At 38.0% G+C, this 26,493-nt stretch overlaps 1 protein-coding gene across 5 annotated transcripts in view; it reads left to right on the top strand.

The window, feature by feature from the left end:
• LOC137132113 (inactive N-acetylated-alpha-linked acidic dipeptidase-like protein 2) overlaps positions 1-26,493 on the top strand; it is a 457,260-nt gene that overhangs the window by 272,332 nt on the left and 158,435 nt on the right. For all 5 annotated transcript variants that reach the window (XM_067514226.1, XM_067514227.1, XM_067514229.1 and 2 more), the window contains one exon: positions 10,993-11,136. In XM_067514226.1, coding sequence (XP_067370327.1) covers positions 10,993-11,136 — 144 coding nt within the window. The remainder of the gene's footprint in view (positions 1-10,992; positions 11,137-26,493) is intronic.

A 26,493-nucleotide genomic window follows, 5' to 3' on the forward strand; every position in this document is an offset into this window, starting at 1 on the left:
AGCTCAGGAATATCAAAACACAATCAAAGTCTATTAAAACAACAATGTTGCTGGCCCACTGAGAGGCACCAGTTAGCTTCCACCAGCATCGTTTTTTTTTTTTGAGTGAGAGACAGTTTCATTTGGCTGCAGATGCATCTGGAACTGTCAATATCAGCCAAAACTTGTTTGCATGTTAGGTTAATTAGTGACTATGTGTGAATGTGAATGGTTTGACCCAGCCTCTCTCCCGATGACAGCTGGAATAGGCTCCAGCCCTCAGCGACCCTGAACAGAATTAGCGGTTACAGATGATGGTTATGTTTTATTGAAATTTCTTTTTTTTATTTATTCCTATTTATGTGCGTATTAGTCATACTGTTTTGGTTAAATTATTTTCTTTTCTGGTGTGTCTTATCAACTTCTCAATCATCTTTAAAGCACTTAAACTTACATAAACCTGTACTAAGGATGTGAATGAATAATTGATGAGTTCATTGATTCATTGATACTGGATTGATCACCAAAATAAATTATTTTCTTTTTTTAAAAGGTTTTTTTAAAAACTGTTTTTCAGAACATGTACTGTATAGAACCTTACCCTTCCCAGTAGGGTGAAAACCTGGTAAGATTGGTGGCTTATCAGACACCAAAACACTCCAGACACAAAGAAAGTTGTCACATCAGTATCGACCCGGAATTCTGTTTTGCTGTAGTCGTCTGAGTTGCATTAATCTATTGTCTTCTTTAACCTAAATGGGGGATGGGGTGTGTAATGTAGGTCTGAATAGAGCCTCTTCCTGCTACTTTTGCCAATGTAAATGGAACACAGTGCTTTTAAGGAGGGGGAGGGTTTCAGGCTCAAAGTCTACAAGAAGTTTCCAAAATTTTTAGGTATGAAGCTTGGTTGGCTAAATCCTCGTTTTCTGAGTTTTCCACTGTTTGGCTTTGTACTGTGGATGTACAAGTCTGTCTCTTAAAGAACAAGTAATACGCAACTGCAAATATGTTTTGTAGGAAACATAACCAGATTGTTTTGTGCAGCCAGAACCGGCTACAAACTAGTCGGATACCAGCCAGGACCTGGGCAGAAATAATGAGTTTGCCGGGCAGATATCAATAACATGTTCCCAGACAATGGACATCTTTCTCCAACAAAGTATCCAGCTTTGCCATTTCATTCAAGTTCTGGTCTGGGTTAAGGTAAGGACAACACATACTAGAATATAGAGTCGAGATTTGTGTGCTCTGGATTGTTGCCCTCTATCCCAGCCACTTCCTCTTTAGGAAGTGTTTTTATTCATTAAATAATTATGTTGCCCAGGAACATTATATCAGTATATGATACTGACTGTAATTTTTTGTAGTAAGTTAGTACCTAAAGTACATCCTTAAATGGGATAAGCACAAGCAGCTCACCCACACTACTGCATGTAAAATATGTGGTTCATGAAAACATCACGCAGCTTCCTTTCTATTAATTCCTTGCTGATGAGAAACTGTATAGTAGGATGAGACAAGGGAGGTGGATTCACTATTAAGACATTAAGACAGGTGTTTGAAAGTTTTTCTGGGTGAAAAAAGATCAGTGTGAGCAATTATAAAAATGCAATTTGTTAAACTCTTGTTGAACAGTAGAGGAAACTATTTATGAAATAAGTTCAAATAATAAATGTCTATGACTCAATTTGACATTGATTGCATCACAATTCAAATCACTTGTACAGTGTGTATTGAGTTTTCAGATATTTTAAACAGACATTTTAACTCTTTAACTTTTTTATGTGTACGGTAGCTCCTGTTAAAGGCTATACAGTCAAGGGGACAGAGTAGCTTTGAGTTGTTGAGCACGATCACAGTGCGACAGTGTGACTGTGGTGCAGGAAGGTAGAGCGGTTGTCCACCAATCTCGCAGTTGTTGGCTCCTCTGGTCACATGTCCTTGAGCAAGAGACTGATCCCCAAATTAATTAGTTGCTCCCGTTGAGTGTTGGCCAGCTCCCGCATCGGTGTGTGTGCTTGTGAGTGTGAATAAGAAGCAGTGTAAAGCGCTTTAATTGCCAATAGGTAGAAAAGTGCTATATAAGTGCAGAACATTTACAAGCACAGACTTTTATTCTATATGAATAAACATTTAAACAAATGTAGAAACATTGATTTCATTTGGTCCTAGAGAACCTGAATCAGTTCCTCTCTCTTCTCTGAATCTGTCTCTTTATCTCCATCTCTGTCTCTCCTTCATTTCTGTCTGCTTGCGTGAGCTTAGTAAAGTGTCTAACAGTGAAAGGACACATATTTACGGGTATGAGATGAGATGACCCTCCTGCAGCGCTCATTAGCAATAATGTATGCCTGTGGTCTGCTTTGATCGCTGTGGGAGACCATGTATCACCTGCTCTTCTTAGCTTTTTTCTCCTTTGAAATATGCACGTTCATACTGACCTGTGCACTATGGACTCAAGACCGGACTGAGCCAAGTTTAGGGGATACATGTCGCAAAAGACCAAGTAAATCTGTGTCTTGTTCCAGCGTGCAAACCAATGATGAACTGCCTCCTTTGTATTACAGAGCATTAACTGAACATGTTCAAGGTGCTTGTACAAAGGGCATTTACAAAACAATGCACAGAATACGTGCTGATGTTTCCTTTATTTTGATAGTTGATGGTGAGCAGGTGATTGGTGGTGTGATGGGAGAAGGCAGAGTATGTTATGTCAGCATCATTATAATTGCAACTTCACATTAATTGTGAAATTGTGAGTGTCCCACGGTAAAAATGACCAGTAAGGGCAATGGTGAGCCACTAACTAGATCTTTGTAGTTGGCTGTTGAAAAAGGAAGCACACTTTTGGGAACCAATTTCCATCCAAATGGTGTCATCTTCGAGTGCTGTTTCAATTTCCTATAATACAGCCATTAAATTTTAACACAATTTTGTCTCGCCACAAAGCCATCACTGAAGGAAAAAGATACACACTTGTGCCGGCACAAACAGAGTGTCTGGAGCTCTTCTATGGTACACAGTAGTTTAGTGCATTCAAATTGTGAGAAGTGGATATATGATCCAGAGACGGCGCTCTGACTAATAGATCCCTGCTGTAGATTTAAACGTGTGTCAGAGGACGAACCACGGCAGAGTGGCTAAAAACATAATAAGACAGGATTGAAATGTGGACAGTTATCGTGGTGGGTATAATTTTATCCATCAGCTTAACTATTGTGAGGTGAGCAGCAGAGAGCCACACATTTTATCGGCCAATGCACTTTGTTGTAAGATGATATACTACACTCACTGTGGCGAAACTGTAGCAGGTTAAAGCTGGATGGAGCCCAGTTTCATCGGAACAGTATTATTACATGGTTTACATTGGTATTGTAAAGTTGTCACGGTGTATCACAGTATAGAATGCTCTTATCGTCGTGGTATTTTTTGACTCATACCAGAACCTCAAAGCATATTGGATTTTCAGCTTGGAGGATCCAGTAGATAGATGCCAAATGTAGAAATAGGGACCTGTTTTTGGCTGAAGTGCATGTACATTGCGATCGCAGAGGGCGACTCAGCTACCACCGAACGCTCAGCAATGTTTTGTTGCTCACTGTAAAATAGTGACTTAGTATCGCACCACAAATTCACAGTGACTTAAAGAAGAATATGCTATGAAACTATGAAAGAAAGTTCACAGTACATTTCTTCACCAAACCCAATATATTGTAGAGCTTGCATGAAGCCATATTTCAGTTAGACTTTGTCTACCAAAATTTGCAGTGATTTTAATCAATCAAACCAAATATTAAAGGTAGGGATTTATGACTGTGAAATTGAGCAAAGTGTTGTACAAAAAATAAAAAAGGTTAATAGTATTAATAAAGTACTAATAAAAAAAACAACTATATTAAACTAAGTTTAAGTTGATGCCAATCCAGGTGGGGTTTTTAATGGCTGTAGCCTACAGGGTGAAGAAGGGTTGTCTATCGATCACATGACTGGTGGTTCACTCCTCAGCTCCTTTTCCATGCGTTATAGTCGATAGAGCCTGACCTGAGGTGTCACATGGTCTCCCAAGGTGTGTCTGTGTGTTCCTCACATGAGTCTGCTAAATATAACCAAATTGCCAAACTGCTCAGTGGCACACAGTCCAAAACAATTCCCATATACTTTAGCATTCCAGTCTTCAAATTTACCCGGATGATCCTCTTGTTTGACTTTTGACATCTTGTTTGACACATTAATAGTGCAGAAGTTGCAATACAGCCACTGGCCACACAAAATTCCTGCGGCTGCTTGCTCTTTATTATTGTATCATTGAGAAATGTTAGAACTATTGTCAGATTCTAAAGGCCAGATTTAGATTATGAAATGTAAGGAAACACAGGTACAGTGTAACCTACTAATATGATTTTTACATACCCACTTCATAACAGTATAAACATAGTCAAAAGAATTAGAATTGAGGTTAAAATTGCTTTTTTCTGCTCTTTCACAATACATCATATGTATTTTGAGGGATAGACAGGCATCAGATGAGAAATCAAGCAGTTTCTGTCAGTTCTTTACTTTTTCATGTAATTGGTTTGATGATTTTCTGCCTGCCCTGCACATCATGGAGGCAGTGACTGGTCTCGCCTTTGTGAATACGTCAAGATGTCAGAGCCCTGCACTTGTCTATACACACAAAGAACCACTGGCCCTATAGAGCCAGTCTGTCAATCCATGTATCAGTTAATATCAGTGTCCAATAATGAAAAGACTGATTTACAGTGCGGGGGCACTGCCCAGGTATTGATTTGTGGCGGTCTCGCTTTGCTGAACATTCAGAAAATGGGAAAGAGTGAAGGGAAGGAGGGCTCAAGAAGGTTAGAGTCCAAGAAAAAACATTAAGAGTAAAAGAGCAGAATGCAAAGAAGGAAGTCACATTTGGCAGAAACCGAGTCTGGTGCAGGTAGATTTATTTGTATGCTTTTTGGTGTTGTTCCATAGAAATTAACTGACATCTACTGAATATCTAGGTCAGAAGTGGGCAACCTGTGTTGCCCACTTTGTAAGTGTTTAAACAAATTGTCAAATCAAAATGCTGAACAGAATAATGACAGACTGCTTAAACAACCAACAGCTCTATGCATTGCTATGAGGTGCTTTGTATAAAACATGATTAAAACCTACTGCAAAGCAAAGAGAAAATATTTATGGGTCAGCATCAACCAGTAGCATTGGAGGTACCTCAGAAATCTCTGGGCACCTTTAGGGGTTAAACTGGGGTGGAGCACAACACAGGAGGCTTTTAGACAGGTCGATAAATGTAGCAAATGCAGCCGCAGGCAGATCAAATGCTGGCACTAAAAAATATTTAAGAATTTTGAATTTGATGCCAACAACACATTTCTAAAGTTGGGGCAGGGGCAACTTTACCACATCGGCTCAGGTTTAACAACTCTTATTTAAAAATAATGGAGCCTTCACAGATGTTTTTGTTGGATTGTTGCTGGAATCAAATTCAAACTGAGCGCATCATTTCTTTTTCAATATCAAATTTCTTACTTTCAACATGGGATTTGTTCTCAATTGTTTTCAATCAAATGTTGGTTTGAAATATTTTTTTTAATGAAAATTTTAATTCTTATTTAATTTTTACACAGCATCTCAACCTTTTTAGATGCAAGGTCGTAACTGAAACCTGTGCCAGCAAATGATATTAATTTGTAAAATGAGAATTCTTTACAATAGTATATAGTGAAAGCTAATAGTGCTAATAGCTAATAACACCCATCTGCATACGTCCGTAGGTGGAGGCTCTGACAAACACATCAACTTGCCCTTTTTCCACAGCCATCTACTTGGCACATTTAAATCTTTTTTGGTGAAAATAAAGGTCAATCACTATTTGCCAGTAAACAGAAAACACAAGTAAACTTTTCTGATACTACTCTGCTTTATTACTTCAAGCAATAAATTAGGATTAATTATGTTTAAGTAGCTTGTCAAAGCAAGATTTATATAATGTAGCAACAGTCCAACATCAAAGCATCATTCACTCACGCATCTCCTAATGAAGGCTTTAGAGAATGTTCTGAAGTATCTGATAATGAAGTGCTGTGAATCTCAGCACAATGTGATTTGAGGTTCCTCTCGATCCTTTATATTATGCTGCCTGAAAAATACTTTGTTTGTATGTGAAACTTTGAGCTTTTGATGAGTTTCAGGAAATAATTTGTTGTGTTTTTTTATCTGAAACATTCATTTTCCAAACTGAACATCAGGAAAATTTTTTACAGTTTTTTAAGTACAATTGTAAGTTAAGATATTAACAAAAAGTTGGGCTTGTTGTTCTGTTTGTTGAGTTTTTTAAGTTACATTTTACAATGCCACACAGTTATAACCGTAGTTCCAGGAGAGTGATGATGATGATGATGGATCAAAATGTGCTGTTTGAATGCTCTAATCTGATAAACCTACTGTTACAGTATATGCTACAAGAAAGCTCATTGTGGCAACAATGATTGATCGGAAAGAGCAAAAGGCACATTTGTGTGAATATTTTGGAATTAAGATCTGTGATGGCCGCTCCTGCTGCCACAAAGTTAAATGATAAATGTCGAGTTAAATCTCGGTATCCCGCCTGTAGTGCACACTTTGGTATCTTTGATTTACATTTCGTAATTTAGTTTACCTTGAACACATAATTTTATTATTTTATTTTCCAGTATATCAAATAAGCAGTCATTTCATTTTTGTATATTCAGTTTATTTATTTATTTTTTTTAAGTCACATTGCTAAACCCGGGCCTATGGTGACTCAGGCTGAGATGAAGAGGGTGCATCATGCCTAGATTATTGTAATTCCCTCTTTTTTCTTGTGGTAGCAGAACATCTCTGGAAATACAGATAAAAAAAATAAAACAAACAAATAAAAAAATACAGATGCAAGATTCTTGTGATATCCAGGCACCTGAAAATGTTAGCGAGCTAATGCAACTCAAAAAAATATCTTCAGCTCAAAAAAAGCAGCTCAAATCCTGTCAGTTTAGACATTTCTTTGGGTAGTGACTGTGTCCTTATCCTATTATTTAATGTTATTTCATTTTTATCTATAATATCTATTTTCACTGTAAAGCACTTTTTTACATGTGATCTAGTAAAGTCCTATAATAATAAACATATCTACTCACTTACTTATTATAACACCTGTCATACCCAGTATTAATGTATAGACAGGAACAGTCACAAGAACATGTTTTTGACAATTGCACTTTCTAGCAAAGTTCAGCCTAATGTTAGTTATCTCATTGTTGGGAGTTGCAGAGTGCTGCTTCCCATGAACACAACACAGCAGTAATGACTGACAGCTTTTTGTCTGCGGAGAACTCCTGTTGATTGGCACTGAGATATTGAATCATGGTCCTGATACGGCACAACTTGGCAAGTGTCACTTTGGAGTGACAGCATACGTTCTAGTGCCAGCATTCAGTATGCTCATCTGGCTCATCAAACCTGCAGGGTTGGAGAAGATATTTTTAATTTAGGTGCCTGTTTCATGCAAAAACTATAATATTTACTCTCTACTAATATCCTAATTTGTTAATTGTTACTTTCTTTTGTAGCCTTGGCACACTTTCTCCCATGTTCCCTGTACACATACACTCTCTCTTTGTCATCTACCCTAGATCTGCATCTCTGTTTTATTTCAAACTACAGGGTCTTTTTGTCCTCTGTCAATTCCCAGCCTTCTCCTCTCTTGTTACTTAATCCACCATTCACCCTCTCGTTACTTCTAACCTTTCTTCTCCTCTCAGCCCATCCTTTACACCAATCATCTCCAGCCATCTCCTCACCTGGCTTTCATCTGTACTTTTTTTGCTTTATTTCCCCTCCTTATGTCTTGTCGCCTCTTCCTCTTTTCCTCTCTCTCAGCCCTGTGTTGTCTTGTTTGTTGTTCATGGATTATTAATTGTCTTCTGGAGCTAGAATCCCACTGTGACACTCTCTAGACCAGGCACAGAAAGCTATTGACTAAAAGTGTGGTTCAGAGAAACCACAAGGGATTTTTCAAGGGTTTCTGAACTTGTCCTCACATCTAAGGTTAGAGTATAGATTATTCACAAACTTGGGCAAAGTATAGATCAGCTGCAAGAGAAGCAGAAAAGTAACAATATGCTTTAGTTAATGGGGTATACAAGGGGCAACTGGCTGAGGAAATGGGATCGTATGGACGAAGGATGCATGTACAGTATTTGTAATGAGTTATGACTTTGTTGGTTATGGCTGACTGCAGCTCCCATTTGTTAGTCAACATATTGTAGTTCAACTATGACAAAGGCCAAGAAAATACAACAGAACACTGTTTTCCAAGTCAGCAATTTCCCTATTCCTTAATCCTTGCAAATAGATGATCATTAAGGAGATTTCCTGAAAACATTAGTCAGTGTAATAATATTATTGCAATTACGCCGCATTGCTGTTAAATGTATAGTTGTGGTGGGGCAAAGAGAAAATTTTGTAATATGTGACAAAAAAAAAGCTAATTAACATGTGATAAGTCATGTAATTTCCCATAATTATTGGGGTCCCCAAATTGAACCCTCGCATAATGTTTCAATTAACTCTTTTGTATATGCAAAGTTCAGGATACATAATTTGCATTTCGATTTAAAACAAACTAACAATTCATTATTAAAGTGTTTAAAGATTCCAGAGCTTTTTTTTTTCCATTATTTGAGCATAGCATTGAAAATCATAACTGTTGCAACTGCTACTCTGCAGTGTACAATAACAGCGTAGGATAATGTTAATGTTAACATCAGGCAGCAACCAACGCAGTGTGATGATGTCTGTAAAAACTGTTTTTTTGATTGTTGTGTAGTTTATGTGAACATAGGACACACTTTATAAATGGCTTTAAATTCTTTTCTAGCAAACTCTTTTTGAAACAGCTGACTGAGGTTTTCCTTTTTATATCGACCTTTAAAAAGCACCTGGTCTATAAAAGGTCACAAAATTGAGAAAAAGGCCTCAAATGTCTCAAGAGCATTTATTTTTTAGTAAAAGTCTTAAATCCAAACTTTCGAAAATACCCAAAGATAATTAGTTATCTCATGAGAAAGAAAATCCTCTCCCTCAAAAGTCAAAATGAAGAATGTTTGACATTTTTTCTTCAAAACCTTGATAAAACTTAGACCTACACCATTCACTTATAATTTTAATCGGAACAAATCCTCCAGCCTCAAAGCTCATAAAGGTTGTTGGTCCTTACACCTTTACACAACATACATTCGCTGAAAAAGTGCTGCCACAAAGGGAGGCAGGCATTTGAAAATGCAACCTAATGGCATAAGGAAACACAATGGTGGATGACAATTTCACGATGTTTTTTTGCTCAAAACACACAAAAATGTGAGAATGTAAATGCAAATACAGTTATTTGCTTAGGGTTAGGCAAAAAACCCATTAGGGTGAAGATATGAACGAGCCGTTCGATGTGGCATTTGATTTCACACGCATCACTGGCTCTTTGTTTTCTTGTACAGTGCATTATACAGTATAGTCGTATAATCCAATCAAACCTGTACGTTGAGTAAAACTGCTCCTCCTGTCAGCTATGTTTTTTTAGATGGCTAGGTTTTCTGGAGCGACCAGCTAGATGATCAGCAAAGTTGAGATCTTCAAGTTAAAAAAAATGGTGTCCATTGTGTGACTTTAGGAGGATGGAGGGAAATATCTGTTGTGAAAATCCAGCCATTCCTTTCTGGTCCTTAGTTGTTTGCGTGTTTCCTCTCATTTTGTGTGCTTTCCTTACCTGAATCATGTTTTACCACAAATAGGACTTTTTGCATTTACCAATGAATTTGCAGGTACCATAAGTATTTTTTTTCAGAAACTTTGCTAAACAGAAACTATGACCATTTGAGCCTCACAATCCCAGTAAACAAATTGTCTGTGTTCCTTACTTGCATATTAACTATGCATGCAAAGATGCATCTTGTGGGAACATAGGGTCAAACCCCTGCATAAGTCACTTGTAAAACAATGAAACACACCATGTACAATTTAATATTTTGTAGAGATAAACCTAATAATCAATCCGAGTGTATTGTAGCAGGTTCAAAATATAATGAAAGGTGTTGACTCATGTAGTTTACCACATGGCAAAGCCTTACAAGAGCATAATAAGCAATGGCACTGCTCTCTTTTAGCCTTTTGATCTGTATTGTACATTGTACTGTAGGTCATGAGATGTTTTAAACTGTTGACGTTAAATAGATTTACATTAAAATATGAGACAGACGAACAGTCTTTTAACTTTGTATCTTCATATGACTATTTGCATATGCATTTTACATCTCATTTCACAGTAAAGAAAAAAGAACATCACTGTAATATTGTGGCCAGCTGATGCTGCGATGTCATGTAAAATGTTTAATTAACCAGCTACAGTACATTACATCTGTTAACAACAAACTGCTTCACTGGGCCTTGTCTTCTCAATGCCAAAACTATTATAAACTCATGGTCTTCTCTTTCATATGGGAATATGGGAACTGAGCCACAATGTCAGTCAACCCCTGGGCTCTCATATATATGCTTCAGGCACCTTTTCACATCCGCTTGTGACACACAGGGTGTCACCGTCTTAGTTGGTTAGAAGGGCAAACCTTGCTTAAAAAAAGTGCCTCCACTTACTGCCGCCAATGCTTTTCTGTGCACCTCTTCACGTTAAGATAAGTTACTAAGTGTGTTCATAACAAAGTAGCTTTAAATGTAAGTACGCAATTATTTTTTTATAGTACATATTGTGCATACAATGTAAGATTAATACTATAAATATGTACAATTGACTGTCCATCAATTTAAAAGAGACATCAACACTGTTAAATGTTTGTTTGATATGTTAGCATATCAAACTAAAGGTGAACCCGACTGGATGTTGAGGGATTTTAATGTAATATCTCTTTTTCCTGACTTTCTTGAAATCTGATTTTTATTGTGGCTCTATTCATGTAATTCTGTGTTTCTCTCTAGCTGGGGAAACAGCCAGTGTTGGAGGAAGTCTGACAAATCTTTTGGTTCAGCCGATTTCTGCCTTCCTGGCCAAGACCTTGCTGTCCTCTCCATCCTCCAGGCGCGGTGACTCCTGTGTTCCTCTAGCCATGCCTCCCAACACAGGTAAATACACAAAATACAATGTGACAGAGCTGAAACATCATTGTCATTTATGAATAATCACAATTTACAGTTACAGTAAAATTGTAGCTATTATCCTAAGGTTGCAGTTTTTCAGTATAGCAGTCAAAAGACGAGCCAACTGTCCACCATGTCTTCTGTGGTATCTCCTCTGGGTACATGCAAAATGAGGGAGGTCACAGTTGAAGACCAAAACCATTTGCATGCATGGATTACTTGCATTTAGTTAGAAATGTAAATCTTTCTACTAGAAGATGGGATCTTTGCTTACACCTCATAAAAAGTCCTTCTGGTGACCCATCTACAATATCTTGAATAGGAGATAGGCCTTGCTACAGTGTGCAACCAAGAGGATAATCAGTACAGTTTCACCCCCCTTTGTAGCTTAGGTACATCAATAAACACAAACCCAATTCAAAAAAAGTGAAAATGCAAATAGCAGAATACAATGATTTGCAAATCTTATCATATTGTATTCGCAATAGAACATAAACAACATATCAGATGTTAAAACTGAGATATTTTACCATTTCATGGAAAATATTAAATCATTTTGAATTTGATGGTAAAAGTAATTGCTGTTAATAAAAATGAAAATAGAGGTGCATTTGACAACTAAGTAGGTTAATTGGCAACAGGTCAGTAACATGACTGGGCATAAAAGGAACATTTCAGAGAGGCAGAGTCTCAAATATAAAGAAGGGGAAAGGTTCACCGATCTGTAACAAACTGTTTCCAAAGACTGTGGAAACATTTCATAAAAATGTTCCTCAACGTAAAAATGCAAAGACTTTGAAGATCCCACCATCTAAAGTACATAATATCTTTAAAAGATTCAGAGAATTAGGAGGAATCTCTAGGGGCAAGGGACAAGGGCAAAGGTCAAAACTGGATGCCTTGGATCTTCGGGCCTTCAATGGGACAACATTCTTCTCCTAACATCCACCAACTGGTCTCCTTATTTCCCAGATGTTTACAGACAGTTGTTAAAAGAAGAGGGGATGCTACACTACACACCTCAAACTATTTTGCATTATGGCTGAAAATAAATGGCTTCATGCAGAACATTTTTGTATTGTCTTACATTTCATTTATTCTCAGTTATTCTTGCCCATACGTTCCAAGCTAGCTCCTCCAAATTTAACTGCAAAAACATCTTTAAAATCGATGTTTAGAGTGATAAGCTGCTGTGATGAATTATGCCAAGAAATCATTCTAATCTATAATACTTAAATAAGTAAATTAGCAAGTCATAATAACTATATTGGAAATGTAATATTATTTTAGTTCTATAGAGCCAGCACAATTTCATAAAATGAATCTGTATCCTGTGTGCCCTTTAAATATGAAAATTAATTCCGATTAAGGCAGTGAATTCTTTTGTGTTAGTCATTATGGGACTCCTGCTGGTACGATCAAAACACTTTACTATACTACATATTACTATACTATATAGTACAGTACCTGTGCCATGGTGAAAATTTCTAATGGCTATTTCCAGTTTTGATAGTACTCCGTTCGATGACATCCTGCCTTTTTTGAATATGCTACTGAAGAAACAGCATTACTTTACAGCTTTTCCTCTGTACAAGTATGTGGGTGCAAACTAAGTATAAATGCCATACTTTTCCTGTGAGGATTGGATGTTTTTCTCAGTTTCATGCCATTGCAACTTGAAAATCTTGTTATGGATGTTCAGAACGAAGTTGCTTACTGTAGCTTTAAATGTAAGTACGCAATTATGTTTTATGGTACACAACCATGTAGTACACAACCATATGAGAATATGTTTCGTTGGTCTTTATCCCAGTGTTGATGGACTTGCTTGACGTTCTTGAAGAAATTCCACTTTTCATCCTAAAGGCTTGTTTAGTTTCAAACTGAAGAATAAGCACAGCAATCTGCAGATTATTAAAAATACTCCAACAAGGCAAGAAAGATTTGCTATGGGATTAATAAAGTTCATTGAATTTTGAATGAAAGGGGCGACTGTGGCGCAGGAAGGTAGAGCGGTTCTTGGTTCAATCCCCGGCTCCTCCAGTCACATGTCGAAGTGTCCTTGAGCAAGACACTGAACCCCAACTTAGTTGCTCCCGGTGAGTGTTGGCCAGCTGCATAGCAGCTCCCCCATCGGTGTATGAGTGTGTGTGTGATTGTGAGTGCGAATGGGTGAATAAGAAGCAGTGTAAAACACTTTGAGTGCCAATAGGTAGAAAAGCGCTATATAAGTGCAGACCATTTACCATTTACCAATGTTGAATCAATCAGTAATACTCTTCCATCCCCTTGATAACATGCCAGACTTATATTCTCAATTGTGAAGATTAAAACACTGTAAACCTCATAAATCTGTGGAAATGTGACTGAAATGTGACCGAACTGTTTTTGTATCCCTCTGCTCTATCCAAATGGATCCTCCACCTGCCTCTGATAGTCACACTCTGTGGTGAGTTCATGACCTGGAATTTTCACTAGGTTGTGTCTCAATTGTGACCAGATTAATGTCCACTGGAAGGGATTCAGAAGCACCTTATTTTGCCTTTCTCTGTTTTTTTTCTCTCTACATGTATTTTAATAAAGAAACTGTCCATTTCGAGCATTTAAATTATGATTCAGTCTTGTATTGGCTTGTAAACCAATCACCACAACATTAATACAACATTAATGGTGGTTGCATGAAAAAATTATAATGCTGGCCATGATTACCAGATGCATTAAATCTTGTTGTGTATGGGGCTGTGAAGGTGCAGACCGATATCCACCCCAACATTAAAACCATCTGGCTAAGTCTTTGTCTTAGTTGGTTCATTCATTGATCGGTTCCTCAATGTGGTTACCTTATCCCTTACTATGTAAGTTCAAATCCCAACACATGCAGCAGGTGTATTCTTGCATGTATTCTAGCTCTGCCTGAAGAGGTGAGAGTTAGACAATTTCTGCTAAATGCCTCAAAGAGCTTTCAGGCAGGTTAGGTCTTAAATCAGATGTTGCTGTTAGATGAGGCTTTTAATATGAACAAACGGTGAACCCTACATTTGGTTAAGGTAGTATTGGTAGATGGTAATTGCTAAAGTTGCAATAATGCAACTGCAATACGTGTGTGTGGATTTGTTTAGCAGGAGAGGGCGGTTGATTTTCTCCTAAAATCCTAAACCCCCCCCCCCTCTATTTCACCCCCGTATGGTATAGCCTAATTTCCCTCTGGTATATAGAGCTTTCAAACCTCCCCTGTTTGTCAGTCTGGACCTGTGCCCTGTTGTTCGATGGCGTGGAGCACAAATGAACATTTAGTAAGTATCAAAAAAAACAACAGTTTATGGGGTTATCTGGTGCATTGGATCTGTCTACACAACTAGACAACATGAAATTTATTCTGCCAGCTTGATGGAACTATTAATAGAACTGGAGGTACTACTGTGTCATAAGAAATCTGTACCCTACCCCTCTACAGGGCATGGACTAGCTCTAGGAAAGTTACCCTGAGTTTCATTTTAGTGTCTGGATGCTACTTTTAGGCAAAATATGTAATAATGTCATTGCTCTAAGCAACTTCTGTATTTTGGCATGAAATTACAAGAGAAAGTGGAACAAAGAAAAAGCAGTCATGGAGAGAAAACATTCAGTTTATATGTGGAAAGCTGTGAGTTGGTGACTTCGATAGACTGTTCCTCCTAGTTCATTACTTCTCCTAATACAGTGTAATCTAAAGAAGAAAGCCTCCAAAATAGTTAGCATTCATAGGCAGTTTATATATAAGTCTGCTCTCTGACCATTCTGTTGTTACATTCCTATTTTATTGTAGTTGTTTGCCATCCTTGCTCTTGTTATATTGTAGTATTTAATTACTGGAACAATTTTTATTGTGGTACAGTTTTGATTGCCTTGAAATAGGACTTGGCTCTTGGGTGTACCTCACGGTCAGGTCAACACAAATGAGATGCAGTTCTTAATGAGTGTTTTGTGACAAAGGTGGCAGGAGGGATGTGGGGACAAGGGCTTTGTGCACGAGCTACCAAGAGCTTCCTTCAGGGGAAAAGAAGAATAAACACATAACATTTAGCAACTAACATAAAGATTCAAGCAGACGATCTCTTAAAAAAAGAAATTCATTCATTTAAATTCTTGAAATTATTTTAAATAAATGACAAATCTTATTTTTCTTAAAGTGGGCCTATGCAGTACTTCTTTAGTTCCCGTGAAATCGTTTATTTTAGCTCCCTTTAACGGAAGACAAATCCAGCAGAACCAGGCTCAGGGTGGGCAGCCATCTGCCTTGAGCGGTTGGGGTGAGTGGAAAGTGAAAAGAGAAAAGAACAGAGCAACAACAAGACATGGGGCAGGTTGGCAGGACCAGTAGCTGCTCACTGAAAAACATACAGCTTCAAAGCCGGGGGACACCTGCAGAAAGGGACAGAGAGAGGGAAACAGAGAAGGAGAAAGACAACTACGGGAGAGAACACACAAAGTTAATGTCATACAGCGGTGACAATTGTGGGGTGAGAGGAGAGGAGAGAGGGAGAAGAGGAGGAAAGGAGTTCAGTGCATTTAGGGGTGGGTCCCGCAGCATCCTAAGCCTATGGCAGCATAACTATAACTAACTATAAGCTTTATCAGAGAGGAAGGTTTTTAAGCTTAGACTTAAAAGTAGAGAGGGTGTCTGTTTCCCGACTCTGAACTGGGAGCTGGTTCCTCAGGAGAGGAGCTTGATAGCTAAAGGCTCTACCTCCCATTCTACCTTTGGAAATTCTGGGAACCACAAGTAGGCCTGCATTCTGAGATCAAAGTGGTCTACTGGGATGATATGGAACTATGAGGTCTTTTATATATGATGGAGTCTGACCATTCAGAGCTTTATATGTAAGAAGCAGGGTTTTAAATTTTATTCTAGATTTAATGGGAAGCCAATGGCGAGAAGCTAGTGAAGGTGAAATATGATCTCTCTTTCTAATTCCAGTCAGTCCAGTCCACTCTTGCTCCAACATTTTGGATTAATTGCAGACTCTTTAGGGAGTAACTGGGGCATCCTGAAAGTAGGGAATTACAGTAGTCCAACCCAGAAGTAACAAAAGCATGGACTAGTTTTTCGGCATCGCAGTGGAAATTTATGGAGTGTTTATAATAATGTTGCCTAAAGGAGACATAGATAAAGTAAAAAATATTGGTCCTAACACATGAACAAATTGAAATCTATCAGATAGATAAGATTTAAACCAACCTAGTGCAGTTCCTTTAATCCAAATTTCATGTTCCAGTCTGTAATAAAATGTTGTAATCAATGATATCGAATGCGGCACTAATATCTATAGAGACTAGTCCAGTATCTGATGCCATGAGAAGATCATTGGATACTTTTACCAGTGCTGTTTCTGTACTATGATGAACTCTAAATCCTGACTGAAAGTCTTCATACAAATCTTTCCTGTACAGGTGGTCTCATAATTGCTTGATTTTAGAAATAAAGGGTAGATTAGATATTGGTCTGTAATTGGCTAAAACACCTGGGTCAAGACAGGGTTTTTTAAGTAGTGGTTAATTACAGCTACCTAATAGGCCTGTGGTACATAGCCTGTTTCTTAAAGATAGATTGATGATATCTAATATGAATGTATCTATTAAGGGTAAAGCTTCCTTGAGCAGCTTAGTTGGAATAGGGTCTAGCAAACAGGTTGTTGGTTTAGATGAGGTAATAATTGAAGTTAGCTCAGAGAGATCTATGGGTAAAAAGCAGTCTAAGAGGGATTGGGGCCTTTTTGATGATTCTAGCAATGTTGTACATGAAGATCTATCTGTAATATTTGGGGGGAGGATCTGGTGAATTCTTTCTCTAAAAGCTAGAATTTTATTCATTAAGAAATTCATGAAGTCATTGCTGCTCAGAGTTAAGGGAAAACTAGGCTCAACAGAACTATGGCTCTTAGTCAGCCTGGCTACAGTGCTGAACAGAAACCGGGGGTTGTTCTTGTTTTCTATTAATGATGAATAATATGTTGTTCTGGTATCATGGAGAGCTTTTTTGTACATTTTTTTAAAACTTTTTTTCCCGGCTAAATGAGATTCTTCTAAATTTCTAGAACCCCACTTCCTTTCTAACTTTCGTGTTTCCTGTTTTAAGGTACGTGTTTGTGAACTATACCATGGAGATCGCCTCTGCTGGTTTACTGCCTTCTTTTTCAGAGGGTCAACACTATCGAGTATTGTACGTAGTGAGGCTGCAGAATTGTAAACAAGATAATCAACTTGTGCAGGAGTAACATTAAGGAGACTACTTTCCATTGTATTAACATATTGTGAATGAAATAATAAAAAGAATAATTTCTTTAAATTTGTTTACAGCTTTTTCACTTAAGCATCTGCATCTATGGAATTTTTTCTAACTGCTGTATAGTCCGTTATTGCAAATTCAAATGTTATTAGAAAATGGTCGGACAGAAGACAGTTGGGAGGTAATATTGTTAAATTATCCATTTCAGTGCCATATATAGGGACAACACTGAGTGGGTTTTTTTACATTTTGGGAAAAACCAATTGAATCTAATAATAAATTAAATGAAGTGCTGAGACAGTTACTGTCAGCATCTACATGAATGTTAAAGTCACCCACTATAATGACTTTATCTGTACTAAGCAATAAATCAGATAGAAAATCAAAAAATTCTATCAAAAACTCTGAATAAGCGACTGGAGGACGGTACACGATAACAAATAATAGTGGTTTTTGAATTTTCCAGTTTGGGTGTGAAAGGCTAAGAGTAAGGCTCTCAGATGAGTTATAGCTATGTTTAGGTCTAGGGTTTATTGATAAGCTAGAATGGAAGATTGCTGCTACTCCCCCACCTCGGCCTGTGCTTCTAGGAACATGATAATTAATATGACTTGGAGGGGTTGACTCATTTAGAGAGAGAGATCTAATATTTAACATCCAGGGGGAGTCTCTGGGAATTGCTGGAAATTTTTTGAAAGACAGAGACACCAAATTTAGAAGTATTGGAATGGCAAAGAATGCTGGGTTCAAATTTTGTTAACCCAGTGCTGGGTCAAAAAAGGACCGACCCAACCACGGGTTGTGTTTTCTACCCAATTAATAGGTTAAATTGACCACTTTGTTTAGTTAAATCTACCAAAATAAGCATTGAAAAATAAAACCTAAAAGTCTGGTTTATTAGTGATTAAAATTATTTTCTTGTGGTTTAGTTCTATATTAAGAAAATGATGGATCAAAACTAATTGTTATGGTATGATGGAACAAAGAAACCAACACACAGAGTCCCTGGTATTTTTTTATTGCCACAAGCAAAACACTGGCACATGCATTATTCATAATGTATAAATCTGTAAAATGTATTAAAATCATGAGCCTCTCAGGAAACCTTTTGGCAATAATTACATAACATTATATAAAAACATTTTCAATAAAGCTCATGCACTATCTTGTCACAAGTAAAAATATACAATTATTATTTTTGCCCTTACATCTTGAAGATGAAGAACCAAACTTTGTAGCTCTTAATACACCTTCATAAGCAAAATTTTACCCTTGCATCTGTGCAAGCTAAGCTTTCATTAACTTTACTGCATTTGATTAATTTCCTGGATTCTCAAAGATGATTCTCTGAATGAACTCCCAAACCTGTGCACACCGTTTTGAGTAACTGAGACAAAATTTAAAAAAGAAAAATGCCTAGGAAACACACATCAACAGCACCCAAAAGAGATGGCTGCTCCAGCACTGTCCCATTTATTATCACCAATGCTTGTCCCTCTCCCAGCATAAGAACATATGGGTACTCTGTTGTTGTTCTGGTCACGTACATTGTTAGTTCCAATCTAAGAGGAAAAACAAAAAAATTCAGGACCTTGCTATAACCTGAACCTGAAAAATTTGGATACCGGCTGATGCAGTTGAGGTGAATAAAGGCTTCACCCACTAATGAGAAAAATGCTATATATATATATATATATATATTATGTTTTTGTCAACTTAACCATATTATCCAGTCAGCACATTAACACACAGGCTGTACATCAATGAAGGCCTTGCGAGTCTCCAGGTTGTTGGGGTGGAAAACTCTCTATCTCCGTTCACTTTAGTAAAGTTGGGAGCAACACCAGCAGCAGTTGCAATGTTATGTCACCTTGTTGGTCTGTACAATTTAAAGGCAATAGCAAACATTTTAAACTATGCTATTTTTAAACTATTTTCTGCCAGTGAATCCATAGAGGTCCATTTAAACTATGATGGACTCAATAAAGGTAGCTTGTTTGCTTACTATTGCTCTCTGAAACGTTATGATTGACAAGGTTTAAGTCCAAACATTAAAATTAAATACCAATTTTTAAAATGTAAATACCTGCTTAGAGCAAATATATGTGGGCAAGAAGGTCAACTGTCTTCTTTTTTTCTGGCCATGGGAAGTATCTTTGTTGAGAACACAGGGTTCCAGCTTTCTGTTAAAGGACAACTTCACCTATTTTCAACTTGCTCTCAATTAAATGATCTCTTGCTCTCTCTATATTAACAACTGGGTGAAGTTTACAAAGTATGAAGAACATAGAATTCAGTCACTATCATTCACTGATCATCTGTTCTCTCTCTACCACTAATGTAATGCTGGGGAGGTCATCTAGGTAGAGGAAGAAAGGCTAGTTTAAAAGCATGGAAGCTGTGGACGGAGTTCCCAAGAACGTGTTTAAATTTAAGTTATGCTGCAAATTAGGCATAAGAGTTAGCGTACATATCTCAGGGTGTTCATTTATTATCCAATAAGCTTGATATAATTAATACATAGCTACGGAGGGTGAGGGAAACCCCAGGGAAAGCTATACCATCTCCTCATTCATTTCACTCAACAGTATGACACACTGCCTCTTTTTCCTGAACCAACAAGAACGTTACGCTTTCAAAATAAAGCAACCTGATATTTTTACTATAATGTCAGTTAACTAACAATATTGAAAATGGTCTGTTGAAACTGTTCTAGTTGTATACAGCCAATACAGCTTTCTTACTAGTTAACGTACACACAGACGCATTCACCCAAACCCTAACTAAGCTAAACTACAGGAAGATGTTAAAGAATCGTGGCAAACGCCCTAACGTATTCACACAGGGGCCTTAATGCTTAACAGTAGTTATTGCTTGTGAAACAACTAGCTACTTAGGTAACCGTTAGCTAGTTGCATTGTGGGAAAGTTGGTAATGGTAATAACCCTACTGTGAAGAACTGAATAATGTTGGCACACTATCGCTAAGAGCTAGTTTATTAATATCAAAAGCTCAAAAACTTACCAACTTTGGCATGTTATGTCCCACCACATGAATTTTAGACATCTGCTTGTGTGACTTGGTGAACTTACATTAGCTTATGTGAAGTAACAAGCAAGATGAGGGTCAGGTCATTTCGCTGTCTCCATTGAAGTGATTAACCTTGATTTTAGGTTGCATGTCCAACCCATTGTGTTGGGTCATTGTTTTTTGAACCAATGTTTGGTCAAACCGGCCTAATATACTATATTGGAGTGACCCAGCATTTATATGCTGAAAACAATTGAGTTCAACATCAAAAGATGGATATGAGCCAAAAGTATCAGATGTATCAGATGATCCAAATTTAAAAATTTGCTAAAGCAGGGGAGCATACTAAGAAAGAATAAATCAACATGGGGGAAAAAGAAAGCTTTTAAATTTGATTAATTTCTAAATCCGAGAAAAAGAGGGAAAATCAATCAGAGGCACTGAAAAAACATCTTTACAATTTCCTGAAGAAGAAAGAAACCACTGCAGACTGAGCAGTATGCACACAATGGATCAAACTTTGGGATAAGAATAGGGAAGCCATTTTAGAATTTGCAAAGAAGCAGGTTAGCCACATACGTTCTGGAAGTTTTCTGGTCTTATGAGACCAGGATTAACCTCTACCAAAGTTTGCGCGAAGAAAGGATCTAAATCATCGTTGGACATCGTTTAAGACCAACTGAGCTTTACTGAAACCATCTCCTCCATTGCAGCCTACAAATGATCACATTCCACCTTTTTGAATACGCTGCCCAACTCCTTGCTCAGATGGCTCACTGGCTTCCAGTAGTAGATCAGGTTCAAAGCCCTGACTCTTGCTTACAGAGTGATCAACTCAACTGCACCTTCCTACCTGAACTCCCTCATCCACATCTACAATCCCTGTCATTCTGGTGGTCTCTACCCCACACAACAAAAGATCTGAAGCCAAGCGCTTCAGCTCAGTGGTCCCACGATGTTGGAAAAAGCTGCCAAACACTGCACGATCAGCAACCTCAAAGCCAATATTCAAAAAATGTCCTATGCAATTAAACTAAACAAAAACATACAAATAAAAAACGTTTTTTTTTTTGCATCCCATGAAGCTGAAACATTTCCTCTCATAGGACCTCGCTTTATTGTTTTCTTTTTGACTTAGATTCTTTGCTTGCTTTGTGCCTCACTACTTTCCTTTGGACAAAAGCGTCTGACAAATGAACACATTTAAATTAAAATGTAAACACGTGTGCTTCAAACAGGCGGTCTCCGGACCCCTAAACTGATGGCAAGCAACTCCCTGACCAAGGCAAAATACAAATTTGAGATGGGGTGGATACAGTATTAAGAGGTAATTCCTGCCTTTGAGAGCATAAATCCCCTCTTATCTTAGCATCATAACTGCAGGCCTCTGCTACACTGCCACCTTATGCTCTTTTCTCCTCTCTTTCTCTTAGGCCTCCACTCACTCACCCCCCTCCCTCCCTCCCTCCTTCCTTCCATTCATCCTTCCCTTTTTTGAGAGAGATGCGAGGGAGTACTTTTCTCTTGTTGCCAGCATGTTTCCCCATTGTATGCCTGTGCGTCTCTGTCCATTTCCATTTATTCTCCAATAAATCCAAGCAGCTGGTCACTGATTGGAACACTTCTTTCTGCTGTTTGCACAGATAACAGTCGCATACACACATGCACAGTTTGTCACTGTTACACACCCACGCTGCCTGAGTGAGTCACACAGATAATCATTGACGCACCCCCAAAAAGCCAGTGGCCAAAGTATGTGTTATACTGTTGTGCCAATATTGTTTTCAATTGTAACCTCTAAGCAGACATTGCTATTTGCTGGAATTTCTTTGAGTCAAGTTGTTTTCTGAGTGGCTTTTATTGACATTTGGCTTTTACAGTGTTTTCCTGTAGTTTTAATGTATCTTCATTTACAGACTTTTCAGTAGTTTGAGGGTATTCGAGCGTTATAAACACAGTTATTTTTGAAGTAGTGTTGTGTGTGACTCTCAGTGGATATTTCTGATCTAAAACTGTGTGTTAGATATTGTTAAAGTTTTGGCAGAGTGTGTGTGTGTGTTTTTCTGTGAGATTGTCTCTGCTTGCTGAATACAGGGCATCTGTGTAGCTTAATGTACATCCAACGGTTTTGCAAGGTAAGCTTTGTTTTTTTGAAGTGTTTCCATTACATCAAATGAAACGCAGGGAATGGGTGCAAAGACAAAAGGAAAGACAAAGTAAGAGAGAGTGAGAGAGATGTAAACTGTCTCCAATCGATTGGCTGCACCTCTGACCACTTTTGGGATCTCACTATCATTTGATTCCATCTGTGTGGTTCCTTTCATTTTTTCCCCTCTCTTTTTAATTCCTTTATCATTATTTTTCCCTTTTAATTCCCATTCAATTAAGGCTGACTATATTGGCTGGCCATTCGTTAACTGCTCAGGGGCCCTACATGGAGAAAGCTAGACTTTAACAAGATGATGTGGTTGACTTCACACTGCACTTAGGACTGTGTGTGTGTATGTTTCTGTGCAAATATGCGAATTTATAGTAGTGTTTTATTGCCTGTGTGGGTTTTTGCACCAACGCACCAGTGAATATATTTTAAATATAATAATTAGTATTTATTTTAAACATAAATTCAAACATATTTTTGGTTTTCCTTATGTCTGGGCTTATATATTTGTATGTGTTTCTGTGTGCGAGAAAGCATTGTCACCTCTCTCATCTCTTCAGCCCTTTCAGAATGATTAATTCACTGAACACACTCTGTCCCCATCAGGCCTCAGGGCTTTGGCGCTGACTTTATCTGAGTAGTGTGTCTGTGGACCAGACAATTACCAAGCTAGTCCATCACTAACTCTAAGGCATGTTGCAAACCCCTGTTTACCCGGGCAAGGCTGACCGATCGTGCACGCACATTAACACTCAAAACACAGACACAGACTTTATCTGTGTTGGCAAACAGAAGCAGGGGCAAGGCGAAATGTGACGAAATGTAAAGCATAACTTACCCTGATCTGTGCTTCATTTGAGATGGGCCATCTCCATATTTTGTGTGTATGTTTGTGGTTGGTTGTGATGTTCTGATTGGCCTTAGTAGCAGTAAAATCATTTGCCAACATTTTTTTTGAGCTGTCTAAACTAATTCAGATGATCTGAGCCACTTGTGTATTTGCCATAATTATTACAAGAGCATGAATCAGCTTAGCCAGTCATGTGAGAAGACGCCTGGCTGGCAATCGGATATTGTTGCTTTTAAGTACATGTTTGAGTGTGCATCATGGCAACCTAGCATATCCTGCGTTGACATAAAGCATCATTTGTGTTAGAAACAAATGCTACATTCACGCAACATGCATTACTAATTGTAACTGATGTGGCATCATCAAACAGTTTGGGCAGCAGCTTTGAATCACCATGGCAATAGCAGAAGTACCATTTTGTTTTGGTTGCTGTTTTCTCGTCCATGGTCTTTTTTATGTTGTGGAAAAGCAAAGGGTTGACAAGGACAATCAGGTGGGATTAGGGTTGAATATGCCCCCTCATGGCTAACCTTCTAAATCCTCCAGATATACACAAAGTATGTGCAAAATGTTATGCATTGAGCAGTTGTTTATGCAAACTCCCAGACTGTGTTCACCAATCAAGAGACAAAGTACTTGACTCTTGCAAGGCTCTGTTTGTACTGCAGTTCTATATTTGTGTAAGGTTGAGCATGGAATTTACATTTTATGCTGCTGTACGACGGGACAGATGTCTGATCAGTCCACAAAACGTTCTTTTTATTGTGTATAACTAAGTAATAACATGTAATATAACGCTGGGAAGCACAAGACTGCAACAACTGTTTTATTTTTTATTTTTATTTTTTTCAATGTGTCAAAAAATTTCTAACTGAAGTATTAAACATCTTTCTTCTCTTTGTTTTCACCGGAATCAATGTGATAGTGATCAGCTCTTGCCTGGTTGTTGCTGAACTCTGTCACAGCATATTTACCTAAGTTTAGCTTTCTTCAGCTTCTTCCTGTCACGTAGCTTGTTCAGAGATACTGTGCCACTTCTACTTCCATTGAAGTGTGAACGCCCTGTCAAGATTTCTTTTAATTGGAACTAGAGGGCCCAGCCCATAACATAAAAGCAGCCCCAGTCTAAATACATTTAAGTCCAGAAGTGGTTGTACAGTGTACAATATAATGCCACAGTTCATGTGTTATCTTTTGGTATAAGGTGTATCTTTACAATAATACAAAAATTGCTCCACTGCATCACCTCTGACACATTTTAATGGTGTTAACAGATATAAATCTTTGATATAATCCTTAGGTACGGGCCAGGACTCAACTGGGGAGAAGCCAAATATGCAATCAGTGTGCTATTCAGCCACTCTTTATCTCTCACAACCACTCGCACACACACACACACACACTCCCATACATTTATCTTAAAGCAATTAATACTGTAGAAAAATCATAGCTGAAGAGCACAAGTTCAGGTCAGCTGTGTTTGAATTCCTTCTTTGTTTCGTTGCTTTTTCTTATTTTTTGAACACATGCAATTCTTTATTTCTCTCTCTCTCTCCACTAAGAACAAATGGCAAAACTGTAACAAATTTCCGTGGCAATTACATTGCGAGGCCACGGAGGGAGAAGCAAGCGAAGCAGAACAACTTGAAATGGCTTTATAGAAAAGACTCCCAGGCCCTTTAATTACACTGCTATTGATTGCTGTGTGCAGGTTTCCCACAATCACTTACTGCTTTTTCTTCCCAGCTCTGCATTTAATACCCTGCAGAGTATAGCGCTGAGATGCTTCTGAATTCAAACTCTATGATTATACATCAGCTCTTTTCATTAGGTGGCAGCTTCTAAATGCAGAGACCCATGGGCAATAATATCATCTTGGTCTATTGCAACATGTGGTTCAGTTCTTGTGGCGACACTTTGATATTCGTTAAACACTATTAAAACATGCATTATAGCAATGGTGGTAGAATGTAGGTTTTCCGTAACTATGCAAAAAATTGCAGATTATAAAAAACATATTCAAAGTTTCATGTCAATGAACTGTTTGGATGAAATAAGGGTCATAAATAATCTGCACTTATATAGCGCTTTTCTACCTATTGGCAGTCAAATCGCTTTACACTGCTTCTCATTCACCCATTCACACTCACGATCACATACTGATGGGGGAGCTGCTATGCAGCTGGCCAACATTCACTGGGAGCAACTAAGTTAGGGTTCAGTGTCTTGGTCAAGGACACTTCGACATGTTACCAGAGAAGCCAGGGATCGAACCAACAACTGTGGGATTGGTGGATGATCGCCTCCTGCGCCACAGCCGCCTCATAAAACACAGGACATTGTTCGTAGTTCAATTCCATTGTGAAAATGCTCCTACAGAGAACGTGAAGTTGACATCATGGTAACAGATGCTGTCTTTCTGTTTATGCACCATATTGTAAGTCTTCACCTGACCAAACTAACACATTATACGCTGCCTGGCCAAAAAAAAGTCAACACCAGGATTTAAACAGATAGATCATGAGCCTGAATATGTCTGAGCTGACAAGTTCTTCCGCGCTAACTGATGCATGTGATGCTCTTTACATAAGGAAGGTTCAGCACAGTATAAGCAACACATTAGGATCAGAATCAGCAATGTACCTTCTTCAGAAGGACAATGTACACTTTTTTGTGGATGATAATCTACAAGTTTTGGAAAGAGAAGAAAGATAGTTTGAAAGAAGATTGAGAGGGAGCCATCTTTGTTCAAGTGGAAAATCCTTCCTTCAATAGAGGTGGAGGTGACAGACACAACCTGTCTCTATTTTCTCATGCTACTCTTTCATCTTTTCCTGTCTAGGAGGATTAATAGTGCTTTCACACTTTCAGTGATATACAGTATCCCTCGCCCAGCTGCAGTTGCCATTCACTGCCAATGGAAATCCAGCATAGTCACTTAGAACACCCCACTGTGCAAGACAAAGAGACACCTGCTGAGACTGTTTTTCTGTAAAATAATAGATTATTTAATTTGTACCATCCACAAAAAACGATAAA

The sequence above is a fragment of the Channa argus genome, chromosome 8, assembly GCF_033026475.1.
Source record: "Channa argus isolate prfri chromosome 8, Channa argus male v1.0, whole genome shotgun sequence".
NCBI lineage: Eukaryota > Metazoa > Chordata > Actinopteri > Anabantiformes > Channidae > Channa > Channa argus.